The sequence below is a fragment of the Gymnoscopelus microlampas genome, assembly GCF_963454915.1.
Source record: "Gymnoscopelus microlampas genome assembly, chromosome: 17".
Lineage (NCBI taxonomy): Eukaryota > Metazoa > Chordata > Actinopteri > Myctophiformes > Myctophidae > Gymnoscopelus > Gymnoscopelus microlampas.
Genome location: NC_139954.1, coordinates 37,288,557 through 37,309,989, shown reverse-complemented (window position 1 = coordinate 37,309,989; position 21,433 = coordinate 37,288,557). Strand labels below are relative to the sequence as shown.

The 21,433-nt window shown below is 40.2% G+C and overlaps 2 protein-coding genes across 2 annotated transcripts; both read left to right on the top strand.

The window, feature by feature from the left end:
• Positions 1 to 298: 298 nt before the first annotated feature.
• LOC311064431 (hemopexin-like) lies at positions 299 to 12,050 on the top strand (the record flags this gene model as incomplete). Its single annotated transcript, XM_084084261.1, has 12 exons — positions 299 to 310; positions 3,610 to 3,704; positions 4,241 to 4,264; positions 4,958 to 4,980; positions 6,645 to 6,833; positions 7,084 to 7,241; positions 8,458 to 8,611; positions 8,925 to 9,137; positions 10,025 to 10,120; positions 10,346 to 10,479; positions 10,970 to 11,117; positions 11,821 to 12,050. The coding sequence occupies 12 exons, from the start codon at positions 299 to 301 to the stop codon at positions 12,048 to 12,050; spliced, it is 1,476 nt and encodes a 491-aa protein (XP_083940387.1).
• Positions 12,051 to 12,684: 634 nt separating this feature from the next.
• Positions 12,685 to 20,091, top strand: LOC311064430 (hemopexin-like; the record flags this gene model as incomplete). The annotated part of the gene is made up of 11 exons (XM_084084260.1): positions 12,685 to 12,735; positions 15,008 to 15,084; positions 15,545 to 15,564; positions 15,671 to 15,802; positions 16,402 to 16,562; positions 17,052 to 17,205; positions 17,513 to 17,728; positions 18,181 to 18,276; positions 18,845 to 18,972; positions 19,318 to 19,465; positions 19,853 to 20,091. The coding sequence occupies 11 exons, from the start codon at positions 12,685 to 12,687 to the stop codon at positions 20,089 to 20,091; spliced, it is 1,422 nt and encodes a 473-aa protein (XP_083940386.1).
• Between the last annotated feature and the right edge of the window lie 1,342 nt (positions 20,092 to 21,433).

The following is a 21,433-nucleotide window of genomic DNA, read 5'->3' as shown; positions in this document are numbered from 1 at the left end:
ACTGTCTTAACCATAGGGTCTCTTAAGCCTGATGTATTCTTTGTTGCACGACAGTGTTGCACGTTGAAAATAATGACATGCTCAAAATTAGGGACGCCAGTTTTACAATAAAGTGGTTAATGTTTGTCTGGGAGGCTGATTGGATGCTTATGCATGGCTTTCAGGAAACAACCTGAAAGGCCATGCCGTGCTTGTTCTGGTTCCAGCATCAGCTTGCATCACCGCAGAACTTTGAAAGGAGGAAAGGAGGTGTACTGCAGAGTGCAACAAAGACTGAAATATTACAGTACCAGCAAGCATGTGTGAGCAGGTCAGATCATGTCTATTCTTATATGCAATATCTCCTGCTACAACTGGATGATACTTACTAGCTTTCATGTAGACTTTCTGCCCAAAGGCTGTATCCATATAGCTTCTCTATCTAACAGTAAAACTACAGCATGACTTTTGTGGGTAGTCCATTGGAACTCACTAAGTTCTTACACAGTATAAAATCCACTGTGGTAATTAACTCTTAGAGTCACAAATGGATACATTAGCCCTATGCACTCCTGATGGTACTGCCCTTTCTTTAACTCAAGGAAATTAAATCACCCAAACTCTCTTCTTGTAGTTACTTTTGTGTCTATGTGTATATTGTCATTTGCATATTTCCACAACATATTGTTTATTTTATTTGAATCATTATTTTGATCCACATCCTTAATTCAATTTGAATTGAAATAAGGATTTTAAACAGTTATCGTATTCTGTGAATTGCTATTGGTGCTGCAACAATGAAATCCTCCATCCCCGGGGATTAATAAAATACCTACCTACTGTACCTATACCAGTCACTTGAGTTTTATTTATTTTGTGGGAGGACATAAAATACTGTTTGTTTTGTCTTGTTTTGTACACGCACCAATTAAATTCCTAACAATGTCTCATTGAAATGGTAATACACGTACTGGATCCTGAATCATATCCAATTGCTCCCTTGTGCTTACCTACAGTATTTCTAACTTGCACACAGGTTTTGTTTTCATCTTCTCACTGTCAGTGAAATAGGCTCCATGGTTTCAATTTTCAAGGAAAGTGAAAATTTTCCAAGCGTCAGAATGCTTTTTGTTTCCTAACAAACCAGTAGGAGTTCCATCCCACTCACAGACACAGTGACTACTCGCTTACACCTGGTGCTTAGTTTCCCTAAGATTAAAGGTACAATCCGTAAGTCTTATGTCCTCTCAGTACCAACAGAGAGTGGTAATTTCAGTAACACCTGGGATTCAAACCCAAGGGGTCCCAAACAACAGCTCTTCAACAGGTAATCTCCAATTAGATAGTGGACTTGTGAGCTTCAGGCTGGGCTGCTTGTTAACCAGTGGGTGTCCTATCCGACACCAGGGTATGCATTTCTCAGTGGAAGAGTAGAGAGACCACCTCCGACCGCCGCAGTTGTGCTAGTTATATTGTATTAACATACTCCACCATACAGATATAGATTCATTAATATTGAGAGGCAGACAAGATAATGTAACACCTACTGTACATAGCACTACAATGATTCCACAGGTAATGATGTGCTGGGATGACAATGCAGCGTGGGTTACTTAACATGTCCTCTAGGTCGAGTAAATACAGAGAGATAGGGATCACGTTTTCTGGCATGTCACATGTGTCAGTTATGAATGCGTGTGTGTGTGTGTGTGTGTGTGTGTGTGTGTGTGTGTGTGTGTGTGTGTGTGTGTGTGTGTGTGTGTGTGTGTGTTCCAAAAGGTGAATGCAAAGGGTCATTTAAGGACAAACATGAACTTTAACTCTGTATTGTTAATTACATAATTGTGAGCTTGTAGATCTGCTATTTTTGTCAAATGTTCACTCCAGAATAGGGATGCTAGGGTTCAAATGGTTAAAGGTTGACCAGGTCACTAAGTGTGCAGAGCACCAATTATATTGTTAGCCCTGATCCCCAAGGGCTCTATACTATACTACAGTATACCAAAACGTTTCCCCTTCAACACCAAATCTCTTTGTGAAAATAGCTGATCTACATTCTCACAACATGTTGTGAGCTTGTAGATCGGCTCTTTTTCCTCCAAATGTTCGCCCAAGAGGAACGCCAGGGTTTAAGCGGTTTATATGATTAGTAATAAGTACAGAACCCAGTCCTAAGATGGCGCCATGCAAGCTATTACACTAATAATGATGAAATATTTAATGACTACATTATTTCTATTGAATTGAAGTGCATTATTCATCATGCACCAAAATTCATTTCCCAAGTTGTTTCTGCTTTCAGTTTTAAAGTTGTAGAACTCAATAACTTTTCTCGCCCTTAGGCCTATGTTTAACTCTAAAAAACCTTTCAATCCACATCATGTCTTAGAGAAGAAGTTTCTTTCCCGTAGATGCATGCTGTACTTTACTTGTATACAAAATGTTGTGTGCTGTGTCATTGTGTTGTGACTATCGCTCTTCCATGGTATGGTCGAATCCGGTACAACTGGTTTTTGACCTTCACAATTGAGCCAATGGCAAAGTATTAACAAGGGACACCCTGTTTCTGATGGCATTTGAACAACAGATGGTTGGTTACATGATTCAGCTCTATAGAAAATAAGGGACTGTTGTGTGCTTACCAAAAAACCCAAATATAGGCCAGGTGCTGGATAAAATAATTAGTCCATGAAAAGATGAGAAAATGTATCTCACGCTGGAATTAAAGCTCTCTTATTTTATTTTAGGTTTCAACCAAACTGGTCTCCCTCAGGCAAAACCATTTTTTGCACACTTCTTTCCCTTTTTGTCTGTAATAAAAAAGGCTTCAATTCCCATGTGCAGATATTATTTTCTCATCCAACCATGATTCAGCTCAACACTTTTTGTAAGACATAAGGGCAAACAATATATATTTTTAAATATTTTTAGTTCAATGAACTTAAAATGAACTTTCACAACATTTTATTATCTGTTGTGGCCTACATAGCATTGTGAGACCCAGGCCAGGTTGTGTCATGCTTATTTAACATGGAGAGAAAAAACAAACCTCTTGTGAAATGCTTCACGAGTCAGTGGGTAGCCCCCTGTTCAAAGGCTTAAGATAAGAAACATCTGCCCCCCTCCCCGTCGCATCCCCCATCATTGTAAAGTTACCCTGTCATCACCACCGCCACCCGCTGACCTCCCCTGTCAGTCACACAAAGCTCCACCCATCCCCTAACATTTTAAAGACCCATTCCGATGTTAACAAAACGATCACCCTGCCACCTATTTAAAAAAAATAATTGACAAACTAATACTTAGTTGACCGGGGTCAGCTCTGTACTTGGTCCACTCTTTTTGGCCCTATTCACCAATTCACCAAAAATAGCCAATCTACAAGCTCACAATGCGTCACAATGCGACACGTCTTGAGCTTGTAGATCTGCTATTTTTTTGGCGAATGTTCCCGCCAGAACGTGGATGCTAGGGTTCAAGTGGTTAAATTGCTGAATGGGGCTTTAACATCCCAAATCCCAAATGCTTTTCATGGTGCTTTGGCTGGGGTATAAAAGGCCCACTAGCTAGGGTACCTTTCACCCAGAACTGGTCTCTTTATTTGTGGACCATCTCTCCCTCTCTCTCCAGTGTCTCCTGGACCTCAGAGGACTGACCAGCATGATGCTGCTCCCCCAGGCTGTGTGCGTGTGCCTGGCTGTGGCCCTCTGCTCTGCTGCCCCGCCGTAAGTGCACTGCCATATTCTATTTCAGCTTATTTTGTATTTTCTTAACTTTTTTAATAGACATTTTTTATAGTATTCAAATATCCTTTTATGAGGGGGTTCGAGGGGGTCTCCAGCTGAATGAGTGATAGTTAATCTTCACCATTATTATGAATGTACAAGTAATAAATACTAAAGAATCTAGAAGAATTGATATTTTACCTACTGTTCATAAACTGAGGTAATTCTGGACCAAACGATAGATCATCAGCCCACATCATGTCTAACAATACAAATGTAAAAAAAAAAGAAAGATGTGGCTTAATTCATATTAAATTGGGTGTCCGTCTGGGCTCTATAGGTCTGCTAATATTTCCCTCTACACCAAACCAAAATGATGATATAGATGATCTATATAAGCTTAAGGTTTAGGCACACCCAGGTTATGTTTTAGCAATTCCTGAAAAGTCACGGTTTTGGACATCTGCCCGACAGTGACAGTATGCAGAGAATAGATAAGCCGTGAATTCTGCTCTTGTGTTTGTTCATGTCAATAGTTCTCAGGGCCCCCGTGACCTATGGTCGGCTGAGCATGATGTTTAACAGCAGTGATTATTTTGTGGAGTATTACCTATAAAGCAGAGTTTTTCAAATATTTTTATGACAAGGACCCCCAGATGACAGTGAAGTGACAAACAAGGACTTTTAAGACCTTTTTAATAGCCTACCTCAAAAAGAAAAAGAAAGAAAAGAAAAAAAACATTACTGCAAAAGTGACTAACAAACTACACTATAAAAACTGGTCAAACATTGGCCAAATTTTCAAATGATATAAGAAAGAGGCAAAAGTTGTGAAAATAGCCGATCAAGAGCTTGTTGATCTGCTATTTTCACAACATTAATTTCCCAAGTTGTTTCTGCTTTCAGTTTCAAAGTTATAGAACTCAATAACTTTTCTCGCCCTTAGGCCTATGTTTAACTCTAAAAAACCTTTCAATCCACATCATGTCTCAGCTAGAATATCAATACTGTATGTATCTGTGGAACCGAGTCAAACAAAATAGTAATGCCTCAACTCCTACAATTCCAGGTGCTTATCAAGTTATCAGGGTGGGGGGTCCCCAGTTTAAATATGATTATTTTGGGGGGTCACGGCACGGCCTGAAAAGGTTGAGAACTACTGCCGTAGGGTACACACACAGCTCATCATGTTTATCAATACTGAATATCTGGTGACTGTTTGCTAACATGATGTATTTTTAATTGCATTTTAGGAATCTGGATGTCATGATGGCAGGTAAACACTCTATTACGCTGCCCACACAAAACATCACAAGAGGAGAGCCCATTAAGATAGGACACATGTTTTTCTGATTATGGATTTTAATAGGTACTTCTACTTGTAGCAGAGTATCTACATTGCAGTATTGATACTTTAACTTGAGTAAAACATTGTTGTACTTTTCCCACCACTGAGCCTATACGCTACTTAGATAGAATCACTTAGAGCTTCTCTCCCTCCTGCTTTAAACTAGAAACTTTTTTATTCTTTAGAGCAGTGATAATGTTGATATCAAGCATGTTGCCATCAAGAAATTATCTCTGATTAATCTCCAATTATCTCTGATCACAAGGCCTACTACAATTATAATGTGTAGACCTTATTCTAAAGTTACATTTACCACATTCATGACGTGGCAATCTTTGCTTTACATCATATGGGTGGAAGATCCATGATATAGGCTTGGGTTTAGCCTTGAATTCCTCCATGGCTGTTTATTTATTGTATTGTATTTTTATGAGCTAAACTTCACCAGCTGTCAGCAATTTCATTAAAAACAAGGACATCTCAAATTAAACAGCTCATATCACTCATATTATTTTGCAATAGAATCATAATATAATATGTGAGAATGCAAAGAGTAATTACCACACAGCAAAACTGAAATTAATTCACGTTCATACCCACAAGAGGGCGACATTGCCATGCATGTGTTATAGCTTTGGAGAGGTATTGAGTTATACAGCATATTATTGGGGGATACAAGAAGAGTGGGCACTAAGGAAGAGTGGGCACCTCGATGTACAATTGCCTATTTTTTTGTCCAACATGTTAAAGAACTAAATATTCGAAAAATGGTTTATTACAGACAAGTAATGTAAAGTATACAATATGTGAACATGCACGGGTCGGTATATCATTATCAGACTTGTATCCTTCAACTTCTTGTTTATGCCCAAAATGATTGGATATACAGGTTTTGTAGCAATTTGTAGCAATTGCAGTAATATTAGACCTTAACTGTCAAATGTTCAATCGTGTTCTAATCATGTAGCCTATAGTCTACATTGCCAACAATTTTACATTTTTGAAAAAATGGCCAATTTTACATCAAGGTACCCACTCCTCCTTAGTGCCCCCTCTTCCTGTTACCTTATCGGGTTACCAACAATCCGAGACTGGCTCGTGAGGCTCGCATGGCAATATGCCATTGGGTAAACTGAATACGTTTGAAGGCTTCTTTTGAAGGCTCTTCAATATAGACGAGGGTCAACAGACTGCAGTATCTTCAAATACCTTTAATCTGCAGAATTGTAGATAAGAACGCTTTTAAGCATATATTTTGACACGCAAGACATAAAATGGACTCTTTGACAATTAATTTGGCAACAATCAACCTTCTTCCTTTGTCATAAAGTTATTCTTTGGACATGAAAATGAACCATGAAGTTTTGTTTTTGTTTTAGTTTGTTTATAGATGACTGTCTTTGTCAAGTTCCTATGACACTGATGTTAAAAAATGATTGGTGGAAAAGTATTGTAGAAGGGCAAATTCCCACAACAGCTAAATGTGTCCCCTCACTTACTGCACATTTCAAAACCAAACTGATTGTTATTAGACCAGACACTATACCGCTGCTTGTGTAAGCCTCTCTGACTGTGATGGCTGTTTGACGCAGATCACCATGAGGGGGGTCACGACCACGCCCATGGAGATCATCACCACGATGGAGGTCATGACCACGCCCATGAAGGTCATGTTCATCACCATGACGACCATCAACATGTGGCTCATATCGATCGCTGTGAGGGCATTGAGTTTGATGCCATTGCCCCAGATGCCCAAGGAATCACCTACTTCTTCAAAGGTAAAAAACCCAAAAACCTTTCCATAACCTTTTCAAAACATTTCCGGAAATGTTCCAAACAATGTTGAAAAATTGTGAATATTGCTGATCTACACAATTTCTTTAAATATGGCTTAAGCTGTTCATTCATAATGTAGTTTGGATTCCACGGAGAGACCAAATTTCTGTTTGGTTTTGTGTCGAAAAAGTTTGGGATACCCTGATCTATATTTGAAGATGAGTCACGGTCAGTTCAACTTGTCTTCTAAAGGTGACTTCATGTGGAGGGGCTTCAATGGACCTTCTGAGTGGATCAATGCCTCCTACAAGGAGCTAGAGGAACATCATGCTCATCTGGGTCTCATTGACGCTGCCATTAACCTGCACCACGCAGATGACAAGGAACACAAACACGTCTACTTCTTCCTGGTAGGACAATCTCCTAACACTAGGGATGGGATGATAATCTTATCTATAAATGTATTTTCTTTTATCGTGTTAAAAAACGCTCACAATAATCGTATCGCAGAGATTTAAATTTATCGTGAAATTGTCCTCTGTCATACACTAGGATGAATTAGCTTTTGTTAAGCAGCAAATTCAGTACCACTTAAACCCTCTATACTTATAATAATAATAATAATAATAATAATACATTTTATTTGTAACGCACTTTATATTTGAAACAAATCTCAAAGTGCTACAGGTTTAAAAACAAAAAAGAAAGAAGAAAAAATACTTGATAAAAACGGACATGTAAAGAGTGCATTTGGTACACTCTTATTTCACTCTAGTCTACACAAATCGATTTGCCAAAAATAGCCGATCTATAAGCTCACAACGCGTTGCAACGTTAATATTTTGCCAAAATAATCGTGACATGCAATTTTCATATTGTCCCATCCCAACCTAACACCCTGTTTGGTGTTTCTATTTACCCAAGGAAGGCTGACTGGGCAAAATGTATGCTTTTCCAAATAATGTCCTTATCTACATATTAACCTATTCTGGGACCCTGTAGGGTTCTGTAATAATAGGCGAACACTCTGCAAAAATAAGTGAACATTTGGCAATAATAGCCGATGTACAATCTCACGACACATCACAACACAACGTGTCGTGAGCTTGTACATCGGCTATTTCTGCTATACATCCAACAAAGTAAATAGGGTTTAAGTGGTTAAATGAACATAACCAGGCATATGTATTTATACTAATTCTCTGGTGATCAGGCTGGTATTTATAGCTTATAAACTTGTTTTTGGTTTGTTTTGGTAAAAGACAATACATTAAGGGTAATGTCTGAAAGCTCAAGCACAACTTATACATTTTTCTCATTTATTGTTATTATTCTGTTTTCTTTTCTTTATTTGCGTATGAACAACTTTGTGTATTTATTTATTAGAGCCACACAGAGCCATCATTGAATCTATCACTAACACTATGAAATACATTTTACTGCAGTAGTTACCTGTATGCGGAAATGGCTTGTCCGTGATTGATTTGTTTTTGTTCGTTCCATGAAGCGATGTATCGGTCAAGACATTTCTCAGTCATCGCAATAGTATTTAAAGTACCTGCGATTGTTAGATAGCATAACAGATAAAGTTTGTTGCAGTACCTCCTCCTGTCTGTGCCGCTCTAGAATGACAAGGTGTTCAGCTACCATGACCATACACTGGAGGAGGGATTCCCCAAGGACATCTCTGAGGTCTTCCCTGGAATCCCCAACAACATCGATGCTGCTGTGGAGTGCCCCAAGGGAGAATGTGTTCGTGACTCTGTTATCTTCTTCAAGGGTAAATGCCAGGGAACCGACACGGATAGAACAGACTTTCTATCCATACACAGTTTGAAAAAGTTTAGAAGCATTGCAGTGCATATTACTCAGCCAGATCCTTTTTTAAAGCTGCAACCCGTAACTTTTGGTGTAGCAGACCCCTGAGAGACCCCGGTCAACTGAAGTACATGGTGTTTAAGTGGTTAAAAAGGCCTTTGCAATCTGACAGAAACAGCAGCTCAGGCAGAGCACAGTTACCGTTCAAGTAAAACGAATAGAGTACTCAAAGTACTGTTAATCAACTTAAACCTGTTGGTGCGCATGTCTTCCAGGCTGTCATGTGTCCCACTTTGACACAAAGACAAAGAAGGTCAAGAGCACCCACTGGATGCACTTATCCAACTGCTCCTCTGCCCTGCGGTGGCAGAGCCACTACTACTGCTTCCACGGAAACCAGTTCACAAAGTTCCATCCTGTCACTGGCTCTGTGACTGGCGTCTACCCTAAAGACGCACGCGACTACTTCATGAAGTGCCCCAACTTTGGTGAGTGTGATGTTGCACACACAGGGAAAAGAGGCACTCTCCAGGAGATGAGACATCGGTGAGGTGTCGGCTAAACCATGCAGGTCAAATCCCACGTGTTAAGACAACACTGTTTTTTTGTTTTTGTTATATCCATCGTCAATCAAAACAAGGAGAAAAATTGCAAAACATTTCAGAAATGTTCAGAAAAGATTCATTTAAAACGCTAAAATATCCAATATACAAGCTTGTGAAATTGTACTGTAGATAACCTATTTTAGAAGACATATAGGCGACAATTTCCAAGTATGTGCATGCTTGGAGAATCCCATACAATAACTAAAGGGTACATGTTCATTCATATTATTATTATTGTTGTTGTATAATCACTCCAGTCTGTTTGTCTGTGAACAAAATATCCCTAGAATGCAAGGGTGGATTTCATAGTAGGTGACCCCGAAGTGACGATTACATTTTGTCTCAAAAAGGTCAAAGTTTTAAAAAAGGTCAAAGGTCAAGGTCAAGGTCACAATCCAGGCCACGGTCAACATTACATATCAATGGAGTTAAATAAACATTACATTTACAGGTATGTGACATTGAAGGACAATTCTGAGAACTAGCATCTTGCCTAGCTCTGTAGGCTATATGAATGCTGTTGACTAATTAAAGTATATTAGTAGTATATAAGGGTCACGTGACTCCGGTGGGTTAACCCTAGCCCTGGTCCAGAGCGTTAGTGAGTTCTCACTCACTAACGCTCCGGAGGGCTATAGGATAACCCTGACTAAACAGGCATTTCCATTACAGCTGAAAGTATATCTGGAGGAGAATACATCATTGTATATTATGTTTGTGCCATCTATTTCTCCAGTTATTAATTTGCACCCAATTGTTTTGCTGTGCAGGTCGTCTGAGCAACCACACAGAGAGAGAACGCTGCAGTCATGTTCCTCTGGATGCCATTGCCACAGATGGCCTGGAGAGGGCAGTAGCTTTCAGAGGTGAGTGACTGCACTGTCAAATTGTGTTCATTTAATTTTACAGCTCCATTTGGTTCCATTACACTCTCATAGTTAAATGAACACTCAGTATTTTATTGCGTGTGGGGGATGCATGACATTTTAAATAGTTTTACTCTCAGAATCAAATGAACACTGAGGATTTCTCTGTCTTTCTCTGTCCATATTCTGCCCTCAAACCCTCTGTCTGTCTCTCTCTCTGACCAGGTGACTACTTCCTTCGTGAAAATGAGGGGCAGACAGACGGTTGGCATGCCAGACCCATCGTAGAGTCCTTCAAGGAGGTAAAGAGTGATGCGCATGCGGCCTTCTCTGATGCTGGCCTGCTCTACATCATCAAGGTGAGTGACATCCAATGCTTTAACTGGTGCTGAGTTGTAACTATCTATTCATATTTATTTGAGGGTTTATTTTGTCCATGTGTAGTGTTTAATACACATTATACTCATTTTGATTTGATGTTTTTAATTTTGGTAAAAGATATGTGAGCAAAATCACAATACAACTTAAACCCAGGATAACACATCAAAGCGTAATGAAATACTTGTTTCCAATGTGGTCCTGCCTTCCTTCCATTCTTCCTCTTAAGTGTGTCCCTCTCCTCTTAAAGATTTCAAGATCAAGATTGCTTTTTTTGTCATTTGTTTTCCATCTGCGAGCAGCTTTTGAAAAAATATATATATATATGTTTCTCCTAGTTAAAGAAAGAAATTCATGAAATTTAGATCTAGATTTAGAAACTTAGATCTCAAAGTTATAAGACTTCACAATGATTTAAAATCCTGGAATGATGTTTTGTATTCTGTTCTCCTATGCACCTCTCCGTGACAGGGCGACCAGGTGTTTGCGTATAAGTCTGGCGAGCAGTACGACCTTGTCGCGGGCTACCCCAAAGCCCTGACAGAGGAGCTGGGTGTCCAGGGACCAGTGGATGCTACATTTGTCTGTGGAGAACACCCTGTCCTGCATGTTGTGAAAGGTATGATGGTATATTGTAGAAGCACTCTAACAAAAATGTGACTGTATTTTGGCAAAGGATAGGATGAAAGAGGATGAAGGATGAAGTCGTCAATAGTTGCTGAAAATCATACTTTTCTATATTTTAAATTCACGGAAATATAATTAGTACTGAATTGCAATATTAATACAAAAAGATTATGTATGGCTGCATTTTATGACCCAGAGCTGCAGAGTCCCATAAGAAGAGTAAAGACTACTCTTTCACTTAGAATAGAATAGAATAGTCCCCACTCCTTGGGGTGTTTTCTTTTGTCACTGTATATTTGTACATATGTGAAATTTGTCCTCTGCATTTACCCATCCTATAACTACAGTACTAGGAGCAGACTTAAAGGGTCCCTCAGGGCTACTTTTTCCCTTCTATACCAAAACTCTTCGAGACGATCTACAAGCTCATGTTGTGTCACAACACAACACAACACATTGTGAGCTTGTAGGCCAGCTATTTTCTGTGAATGCTCCCTCCAGAATAGGACTACTAGGGTTCAAATGTTTATGACTGTTGATAAAATGACAAAAAGCTAACCAAAACAGTTATTTTTCAATTTCATATTAATATGATTATAGTCCTATGCAAATACTGAAATGAAGTATTCTCTATGTATGCCACAACAATAATTAGCATAAAGCTATAATGTTTGTCACTATGTGCTTTCCAACAGGCAATCAGATGTTCGATGTTGACTTGAGCACCACCCCAAGGGCTGTGGTCAAAGAGGCCAGGCTGCCCTTCCCTAAGGTGGACGCAGCCATGTGTGGCCCTAGTGGCATCAAGGTCTTTGTAGGAGCAGATTACTTTGAGTATGAGACTCCAATGCTGCTGGCCTACAGCAGGATCCGACCAGAGCCGCACAAGGTGGCACTGGAGATGTTTGGCTGTGACCACCACTAGGTGGCAATGTGCTCACTGTATGGACCATCACATGAGTGTTGCTGAGATTAGATTAGACAAAAAGTACCATATTATTAGTGTTAGATTGTTTTCTGGCTGTGACTTAGTGATGCAGCTCACCATTGCTGGGTTCCAGTTGTTCACTTTGTTCTGAAAGTATATATCCTCTCTGCAACTGAACAATAGTGTCAGGGTTTAGTCACACTGTGGAATGTCCTTTGTTATGGGATAGTTACCTCTGCTCACTCAACAATAACATTGTGTTTCTGAGCTAACTAAAACTATTGTGAGATTAAAGCAAAGCATTTGTATCCCATTGATTTGAGTTTATAATAAACTTGTCTTTCATACTAAACATGGCTCCTTTTCTCTTTTCCAACTTGGACACAACAATCACAATATATAAAATATAGCTGCAAGCAGTGATAATACGGGGCCAGCGATTGCAGAGAGAAGAAAGAAAGAAGCAATGATAAGTAATATGCACAATAAGCCATAAAAACATAGAAGACTGAACTTGAGAGATAGAAGACCATGCAATTAACAAATGAGGATTTTAAACCCTCACTAACCCTAACCTCAGTAAAACTATGCCTACCCTTAACCTCAAGAAATACTATGCGTAAGCCTACGAATGCCAAATCATGATCACCTCAACACATCATCTGGGACGGGGATCGAACCGGTGACCTCCGGAGTCACAGGCTGCCTTTCTTCTCATTGAGCTAGACATATGGTAGCCCTGTCAGCGTCTGTTGATATATATAACTCTTTCCGACAATGATGAACCAAGCCTCTGTTTTGCTAACTACTCTAGATCACTGGTTCCCTAACCATCTACCGATAGAGAAATTGTAAGTTAGCTGGCCCCGTAAATATTTTGAAAACAGCTGGCTAAAATGGTGATGTTAGTCGGGTCGGCTCAAACAATTACCTCAAAAGCTACTGGCTGGATTGCCAAGGCATTTTCTGTGCTACACCATGCCTTTCCTGTAGTGCCCATTAAACTAACTTCTCCACATGCACACAAGGCCTCTCAAAATCAAAAAAGAATCCATGAAACTCTCATGACCCAATGGCCTTTCCTTTAGCGTGACCCTTAGGCCAAATTTTATTTCACTTCAAGGTTTTGCTCTTGTTCACACTGTGTTATCCCTTCATGAAAGGATTAACACCAAACCACATAAGGTCCAGTTGGGTGTAACAAAAGTTCAGTCAGGTTTCTTTCAAATTCCTGGTGCAAGCTGATTAATGCATTGTGGGTAGGCACCTTTGCTCGAACATTTCAGCAAAACAAACAAAGTAGTGAGAGAGCCTCCTCTCCACAACCAATCCACCAGCAGATCAGTGTGTGTGTGTGTGTGTGTGTGTGTGTGTGTGTGTGTGTGTGTGTGTGTGTGTGTGTGTGTGTGTGTGTGTGTGTGTGTGTGTGTGTGTGTGTGTGTGTGTTTCAATATTTGTTGGAGTCAATATTTATTATCCATTTCTTGGGAGTATCTACAGTGTAGATTCCGGTATACAGGGCAGACAGTGTAGATTCTACACTGTCTGCCCTGTATACCGGAATCTGTTGCTCTGTGGGAGGATATACAATTGAATCTTTGAATAACCTTGGAAACATGTAGCAAGAGGAGGGGAGCAGCCAGACGGTCAGTGACTTGATCATTTCAGGGACTTACACAACCATTCATCAATGCTTTAAATTGATGCAGATCACACTGTTAAGCAATAGCCAATAGCATCAGCTCTGACGTTTCTGAATGAGGTTTAGACACAGTTATTAAAGAGCTGTTAAACTGTGTGAATTGCTAGTTACTGAAACAAACATAACAATTTCATATGTACAATATATATATAGATGTAAAACTTTAATATTCCATTAAACAAAAAAGCATATAAGCAGAGATGTTCTATGCTTTTATTAAAAGCATAGAACATCTCATTAGGCCTGCGCAAATTACATAAATGGATAAATGCACAAAATAGAGTTCAAGAATAACATACAGTACGAATATGCTAATATAATTTCACCCTACTTGCCCTTGCCAGAGATGTTTTTCTCACCCATGACCTCCATACATAATAAGTACCAGTAACCAGACACAGATACAGAAAGTCAATATTTTCATCACACTAGAGCCTATGCATTGGACGCACACGACAACAACCCTTCTGTTTAATTGTCTTTGATGCCCATAGAAGGGTTAAAAAATCACCTTATTTTCTGAACACTTTTCTCAACAATATGAGCCATTATTACAATATGAGCGGGATGTAACACATTATTACATTGTGCAAAAATCCGTTATTACGTAATGCGGTCATGATTTCATGACATTATGAGCTTATCATTAGTATTACATTATGCATTTTTATTATATTTCATTTAGTTTATTACATTATGAGCCGTTATTACATTATGAGTTGCTACATGGTCTTCCATCCATACAACCCTGCATTTGTGGGATGGAAAGGACACAATGCCAAATGGCATAGAAAATGACAGCATTAGAACCAAACCAATGAACCCAACATGCTCTGTTAATGTTCAAATTAATGAAATACAATGGTCCGCAGTCTATATTTATTTTAGTTGCACTGAGTTTATTTTAGAGTGAGATAAGGTCATCACAGTCAGAGTCTCTCTCTCTTTCTCGCTCTCTCGCTCGCTCGCACTCTCACACACACACACACACACACACACACACACACACACACACACACACACACACACACACACACACACACACACACACACACACACAGGTCTGTGCTGTGCTGTCTTTTTGCACACCGTGGGCGTGTTTGAGGCAAAATGTGCATACACTGTGGTCATACTCTCTGCCCTAATGTCCTAGCCTGACGATGAGGTGACATATCCTGAGTATAAATAGTAGCTGCAGCATTAACCAGCGTACCTCTTACCCAGTGTCTGATCTCTTTCTGGACCCCTCCAGCCACCCCTGATCACCATGCAGCTGCTCTCCTGGACACTGTGTCTGTGCCTGGCTGCAGCCCTCTGCCATGCTGCCCCGTAAGTAGGATGGAAATCCATAGCCCTTTTCATCAAGGAAAGTATTCCATATGAGTTACCTGTCATTCATTTTTCTACTCAGAGGATTTAAAGGAGCAACCCTACAACATTTGTCTGAGGACAGATTAAATGCAGTGTTAATGCAGTCCTCACAGGGCATGATTAACCACATTAAACCATGGCATCCCTATCTCCTGCAATTTTTCAAAAACAATTTAATACATTCAATTGTTCTTCAAGCATTAAAAAACAAATACGAAAATAGATCTACACGCTTTCAACACGTCACGTCACATCACAACACGTTGTTAGCATGTACAGTAGATCTATTTTCACTACTTGTCAAATATAGAGCTAAGGGGTTCAAATTAAAATGTTTAGGAGTGTACGTCTTGTACAATGTTATACTATAATGCAACATGAAATACCTTTTTTTTTGTCTTTCTCTCCACTCATCCAGGCACCACGAAGGGGGTGGAGGTGAGTTGCAAAAAAAAGTGTCACACACTGAGTAACAATGGCCTTACATTGGAATTCCAGTTCTCCATAATATTTCCCATCATTGACTGTTTCTGTGCGTTTGTAGATCATCATCATACCGCCGATGATGGACATCATCATGTTGCTGGACATGATGAGCATCAACATGACCGGTGTCATGACATAGAGATGGAGGCTGTAGCTGTGAACTATGAGGGAATCCCATTATTCTTCAAGAGTAAGTCCCCAAACACTGAAAAACTAAAAGAACAATATTGTGAACTTGTACTGTAGATTGGCTATTTTTTTACATTTTGAATCGGGCTCTAGTGTTAAACCTCTGCCAGCTCCCTTTCCTTGATTATTTTCACAATGGGTGCTTGATATATATCATAATGGTTGTGTCTTTGTGAGCACTACATAAAATATACACTTCAAATATCCTATTGGCTAGTCATTGTAAAGCAAGAGAGAGGTTCGTCAACCACACCGTTTGGATTAATGAAATACAATGGTCAGCAGTCATTATTTATTTTAGTTGGTGTACTGCGTAACCCTTTTAGAGTGAGATAAGGTCACGGTGCAGATGATGCCACAATCACAGTCAGACATCTCTCTCTCTCTCTCTCTCTCTCTCTCTCTCTCTCTCTCTCTCTCTCTCTCTCTTTGTCATTGTCATTGTAAAGCAAGAGAGAGGTTCGTCAATTCAACCACACCGTTTGGAATTCTTCTCTCTTCCAATTAAATGTTTCAGTAGTACACTCCAGTAGTGGGAAATTAGATTGTCTTCTGTTGTGGTATTGCTATATGAAATTTGCATGCCCTTTTTCCGGCTAGATGAGCATCTCTGGACGGGTTTCCATGGCAAGGTTGAGGCAGCCAACGAGACCTTCCATGAGCTGGATGAACATCACCACCTGGACCACGTGGATGCTGCCGTCAGTTTGTCCCACAAGAGCGACAGCTTGGGTGACCATCACCACACATTCTTGTTCCTGGTACAGTGCTTCCATCAGCTCACCTTCTTCCCCCTTCAGTAATTCCCCCTCCTAATATCATCTCTTACTGGAACAGCCCCGTGATTTGGTTAGGAAAAGCTGTGAGATTCTTCTCTAGAGTAAGCCATTAACTAATCCTAACCGATCTTCTTTGCACACTGCAACCTGTCTAATGCTATATAATGTGTCATGTTAGTGAATCTTCTAATGTCTGCTCGTATGAAGCTAATTGCAATGAAAACTTTAAAAAGAAATCAGTAACATGGCAAAGTATCATTGCTCATCTAACGACTATCAATCTCATAAATGGAATGTCAAATTTGATATAGGGTACAATACAGATAGAGGAGTATATATTGTATATACTTTACTTGTTTACTACGGTATATACTTAGTAGACTTCTCTTAACTCTTTTACTATGCACAAACAAGTCATGGTAAATATGCAGAGAATGATCAGCTGATAGTGATTCTGATCTCTTGTTGCAGCATGACCAAGTATTCGAATACTGTGGACAAGAGCTTGAAAAGGGCTACCCCAAGAACATCTCTGAGGTCTTCCCTGGAATCCCTGAAGAGCTGGACGCTGCTGTGGAGTGCCCCAAGCCAGAGTGTGAAGAAGACTCTGTCCTCTTCTTCAAGGGTTGGTAGCATGCCCCATGGGTTTCCACCTTATGTGTAAAACATGCTCAAGTATATTTAACTCTACGATGGACAACAGGCTCATATTTCTTTCATATTAAACAGTTAAAGGAATTAAGTAGTTTGTTGTTTTGTTTTTGTAGTGCAGGAAATGCTTTCCCTAAAAACACTAAATCCTCTCAATCATTCAGATGTAGTGTGTGGCGTTGTGTTTTGATGTAGGCTACTCAAATTCCATAAGGCTACTGTAATAATGATTTGATAGGGTCAGTGCAGCTGTCAAAACACATCATCTTCTGTCAATGAAGGTGACCATATCTGGGACTTCCACCTCGAGACAAAGGAGGTCCATGAGGAGAATTGGACAGGCCTGCCAAAATGCACCTCTGCTTTCCGCTTCAATGAGCACTATTACTGCTTCCACGGACACCAGTTCACCAAGTTCGACCCTAAGACCGGTGAGGTGGACAGCAAATACAAGAGCAAAGAGATCCATGACTACTTTGCGGAGTGCCCCACGTATGGTAAGTGTTGACAAGAGGATTTTTTTGTGTGTTTTTTTGAGTGTCAAAGCAGTTTCTAACATTTCAAATGGCCATAACTCGGTGACCATTGCTCTAATAAGCGCAAATAGGGTAGTACTGCCTGAATACCAGCACCCACACATCAAATAGAGTAGTACCGTCTGAATACCAGCGCCCACACATCAAATAGGGTAGCACTGTCTGAATACCAGCACCCACACATCAAACAGAATAGGCGCTTACTCAATATGTCAATATGCTAGTCTTTGTGATGGTTAAACAAAAACAAACCTCAAGTGCCGCCTATTTTTAATGTGCACACACGCACGCACGCATGCACACACACACACACACACACACACACACAGTATTTTTTACTGAACAATCTGTGATTAAAGTGTACAGTAGGCTATGTAACATTGACCTCAGAAGCTGGTGCATATATTCTCCAGGAAATGACACTGACCATGTGGAGAGAGAGCGTTGCAGTCGTGTGCACCTGGAAGGCATCGTGTCGGACAATGCTGGGAACCTGTATGCCTTCAGAGGTAAGACAAGACCAGACTAGACAGCAGCCCGTCTAAAAAGTCAAAGTCAACAAGCAAGAATGCACAACCCATAATATTTCTCCATCTAAGCCGTTGCATCTTCGTGGCCATCATTTGTACAGGTCTCATGATCCCACAGATGAGAAACCAAACCATGCCTAACAGTAGCTATTATACTGTATGCTCTGAGGTCCACAAGTCAGTCTAAAGCAACTAGTCAGCTACAGAAGAGACTAGTCTATCTTCACAAAAAGGTTCCTTCTTGTTGAGGTGTGGATGTTTTACACATTCAAGGCAGGAATATGTTATGCTTTGTTAAAGGCAACAACAGCATACTAACTTCCTACTATACAGGCCATGGTGGTTGGTGATTCCCAGGACTGTGAATTGGGAATCACCAACCTGTCACTGTTTCCCACTGACTTGTCTCGTGCCACAGTGGCTGACAGAGTACTACATACACTATCTATGCAGTCGCATTTTAAATGTACCATCTTTTCACCGATAAGTGGAGTTCATATTATACTCTTTCCTATAAGACGGACCATACTGTATATGTGTCTCTCAGGCCACCACTATCTACACAAGGACAATCAGTCGAATTTTGAGGCTGACACCATTGAGCATGCCTTCAAGGAGGTGCACAGTGACGTTGATACTGTCTTCTCCTATGACCACCACCTGTACTTGATCAAGGTAAGCTAATGAAGCGCACATGCACATAATGTAGATAGTATGTATGCATGCATCGGTGGTGTTCACATGCAAATACCCCCAAAGAAAAAAGGGAATAAGGGTGTGCAGGAATTCACGTTTCTTCTTTGAAAATGTGATCTTTGGGGGATTGATTTTACAACAGCATGGAAGACAAAAAGCAAGCTGTGTGTGTGTGTGTGTTGCCTTATAATACTTGGCTTTTTCAATGCTTGCATGTACACTCACGCACGCACGCACTCACGCACGCACACACGCACACACACACAAATGTGCTGTTGACAGACAAACGCTGCTTCCAGGCTAAACTCCAAGTTTGCTCCTTAGGATGATAAGGTGTTTGCCTACACATTTGAGGAGCCCCACACTCTCCTGGAGGGTTACCCCAAAGCAGTGAAGGAGTACCTGGGTGTTGAGGGCCATATTGATGCAGCTTTCCACTGCGAGGGTGACGACATCATTCACGTCATCAAAGGTAAACCCATGGTCTAATCCTAAAATGAACAGTGCCTGTTGAGGAGAATAGGAAGTAGGACCATGAAGACAGAGCTGCATCCCCTTGCTTAACGCCCGAGAGATAATACATTTTGATAAGCTATGCAATTAGAAACATTTGAATGGCAAATTATGATAGTCTTTGTTACAGAATCTCGCATCCTTCCATGTGATAATTTGCTTTGCCCCTTTCGCTTATTTGACACTTCATGTCATCTAATTACTATGTACTACTATGATATGCAATTGCAAATACAAAAACCAAGCACTATCAAACAAAAAGTTGATTAATAGACTCTGTACAAAATGTCATGGCATCCCTTTTCCTATATGACCATCAGATCTCTGCCTACTTTCTTTGCTCTAGGTAATCACATCTATGACGTAGACATGAAGGCCAGCCCCCGTGCCGAAACAAACGAGCGCTCTCTGCCACCTCTGCCACTCTTCAAGAAGGTGGACGATGCCATGTGTGGTCCCGATGGCGTGACAGTGATTCGGGGAAACCACTACTACCAGTTTGCAAGCCCCATGCTCATGATCGCTTCCCGGGCCATGCCCGAGCAGCACAGGGTTTCCCGGGATCTCTTGGGCTGTGACCACTAAACGCTCCGGCATATAAAACACAGAAAGGCCCTGCTTATTTTTTTTTTATAGGAAAAATACTGAAAGAATTACACATTTTGAAAAATTGTGATATCAAACAAATATAAAAAATATCAGTCCACAATTAAATGCATGTATTTAATTCAGTCTGAGCAGTAGCAGGGATAAGACATATCCCCACCAGCTGAAAAAAATAATGCCCAGAGAAAGGAGTATACTGTATCAAAAGTCAAAAGAGGCATGAATCCCCCTGTCCCCTCAGCAAATCCAACCCTTCCTACCTCCATTTGTCTTTGTTTATTTTCTGCTTGTTTCATTCCCTTCTTTGTAGAAGGTTCCCTGTTCTCAGGGCTTCAGCTCTGTGATTCATGATGCAGTGTTGTTGAGAATAAAGATTGACAGCAACATGGAACAAACATGGTCCTCTGATTCTTTATTGAATTGTCTGAGAAGAATGATGTTTAGCTCAAAAATAGGGTTTGATGAATCATACAAGTAGCCTACCAGCAGTGAAATGTTCTGCAGAGGCTGTGCAGACACAACAATACATTATGACAGATAATTAAACAATAATAATAATAATACCGGATGTAATGAAGTAAAAGGTGATGTTGTTCAGACATGTTTTTACAGAGCCAAGTTGTGCACATCTTAGGAAAAATAAAGCATGGGACAACAAGAGAAGTGAAGCAATTGCATGCTTTTGTCAGTAGAGGGCACACAAGCTCCACTTCATACACCAGCAAAACTGGGCTGAATGCATAACTTAGACTCTCCAACCCCCCCCCCCCCCCCCCCATGGTGAAGTCTGGTGTGTTCACCATTAATCCCCTGAGACATCAACAGTTGAGGTTAGATTTCCCTGCAAACTTCGCAAAAGACAATCAAATGGGGGTGATTAAATGTGGAACAACATCAGATATTTACATGCTACTCCATAGCAACACAACAATTTCAGTAGATTTTTTAAATATATAATTATATGGAAATGACTGAAAATGAAAAGTTCTGACAAGGTGACTGCACAGGAAGCAGAATGGAACTGGACAGTAATGACATCACGAATGGAGGAAGTTTCTAGTTGTACTGTATGTATTGACTGTGCTTGGCATACTACTACTAGAACTACTACTACTACTACTACCACTACTACTACTACTACTACTACTACTGTTACTACTACTACTAGTCACAGCCTCGAGAATGGGAAATGTGGGGCCGGGTTGGATTTAGCTGTTCAAACACGGCTTTCCAGAATGTATACAAAATGCCAAATTATAATAGGTACTGTTTTTGCCACATTATTTGAATTTCCAGCGTTTAAAATTATTGAATTGTCCTG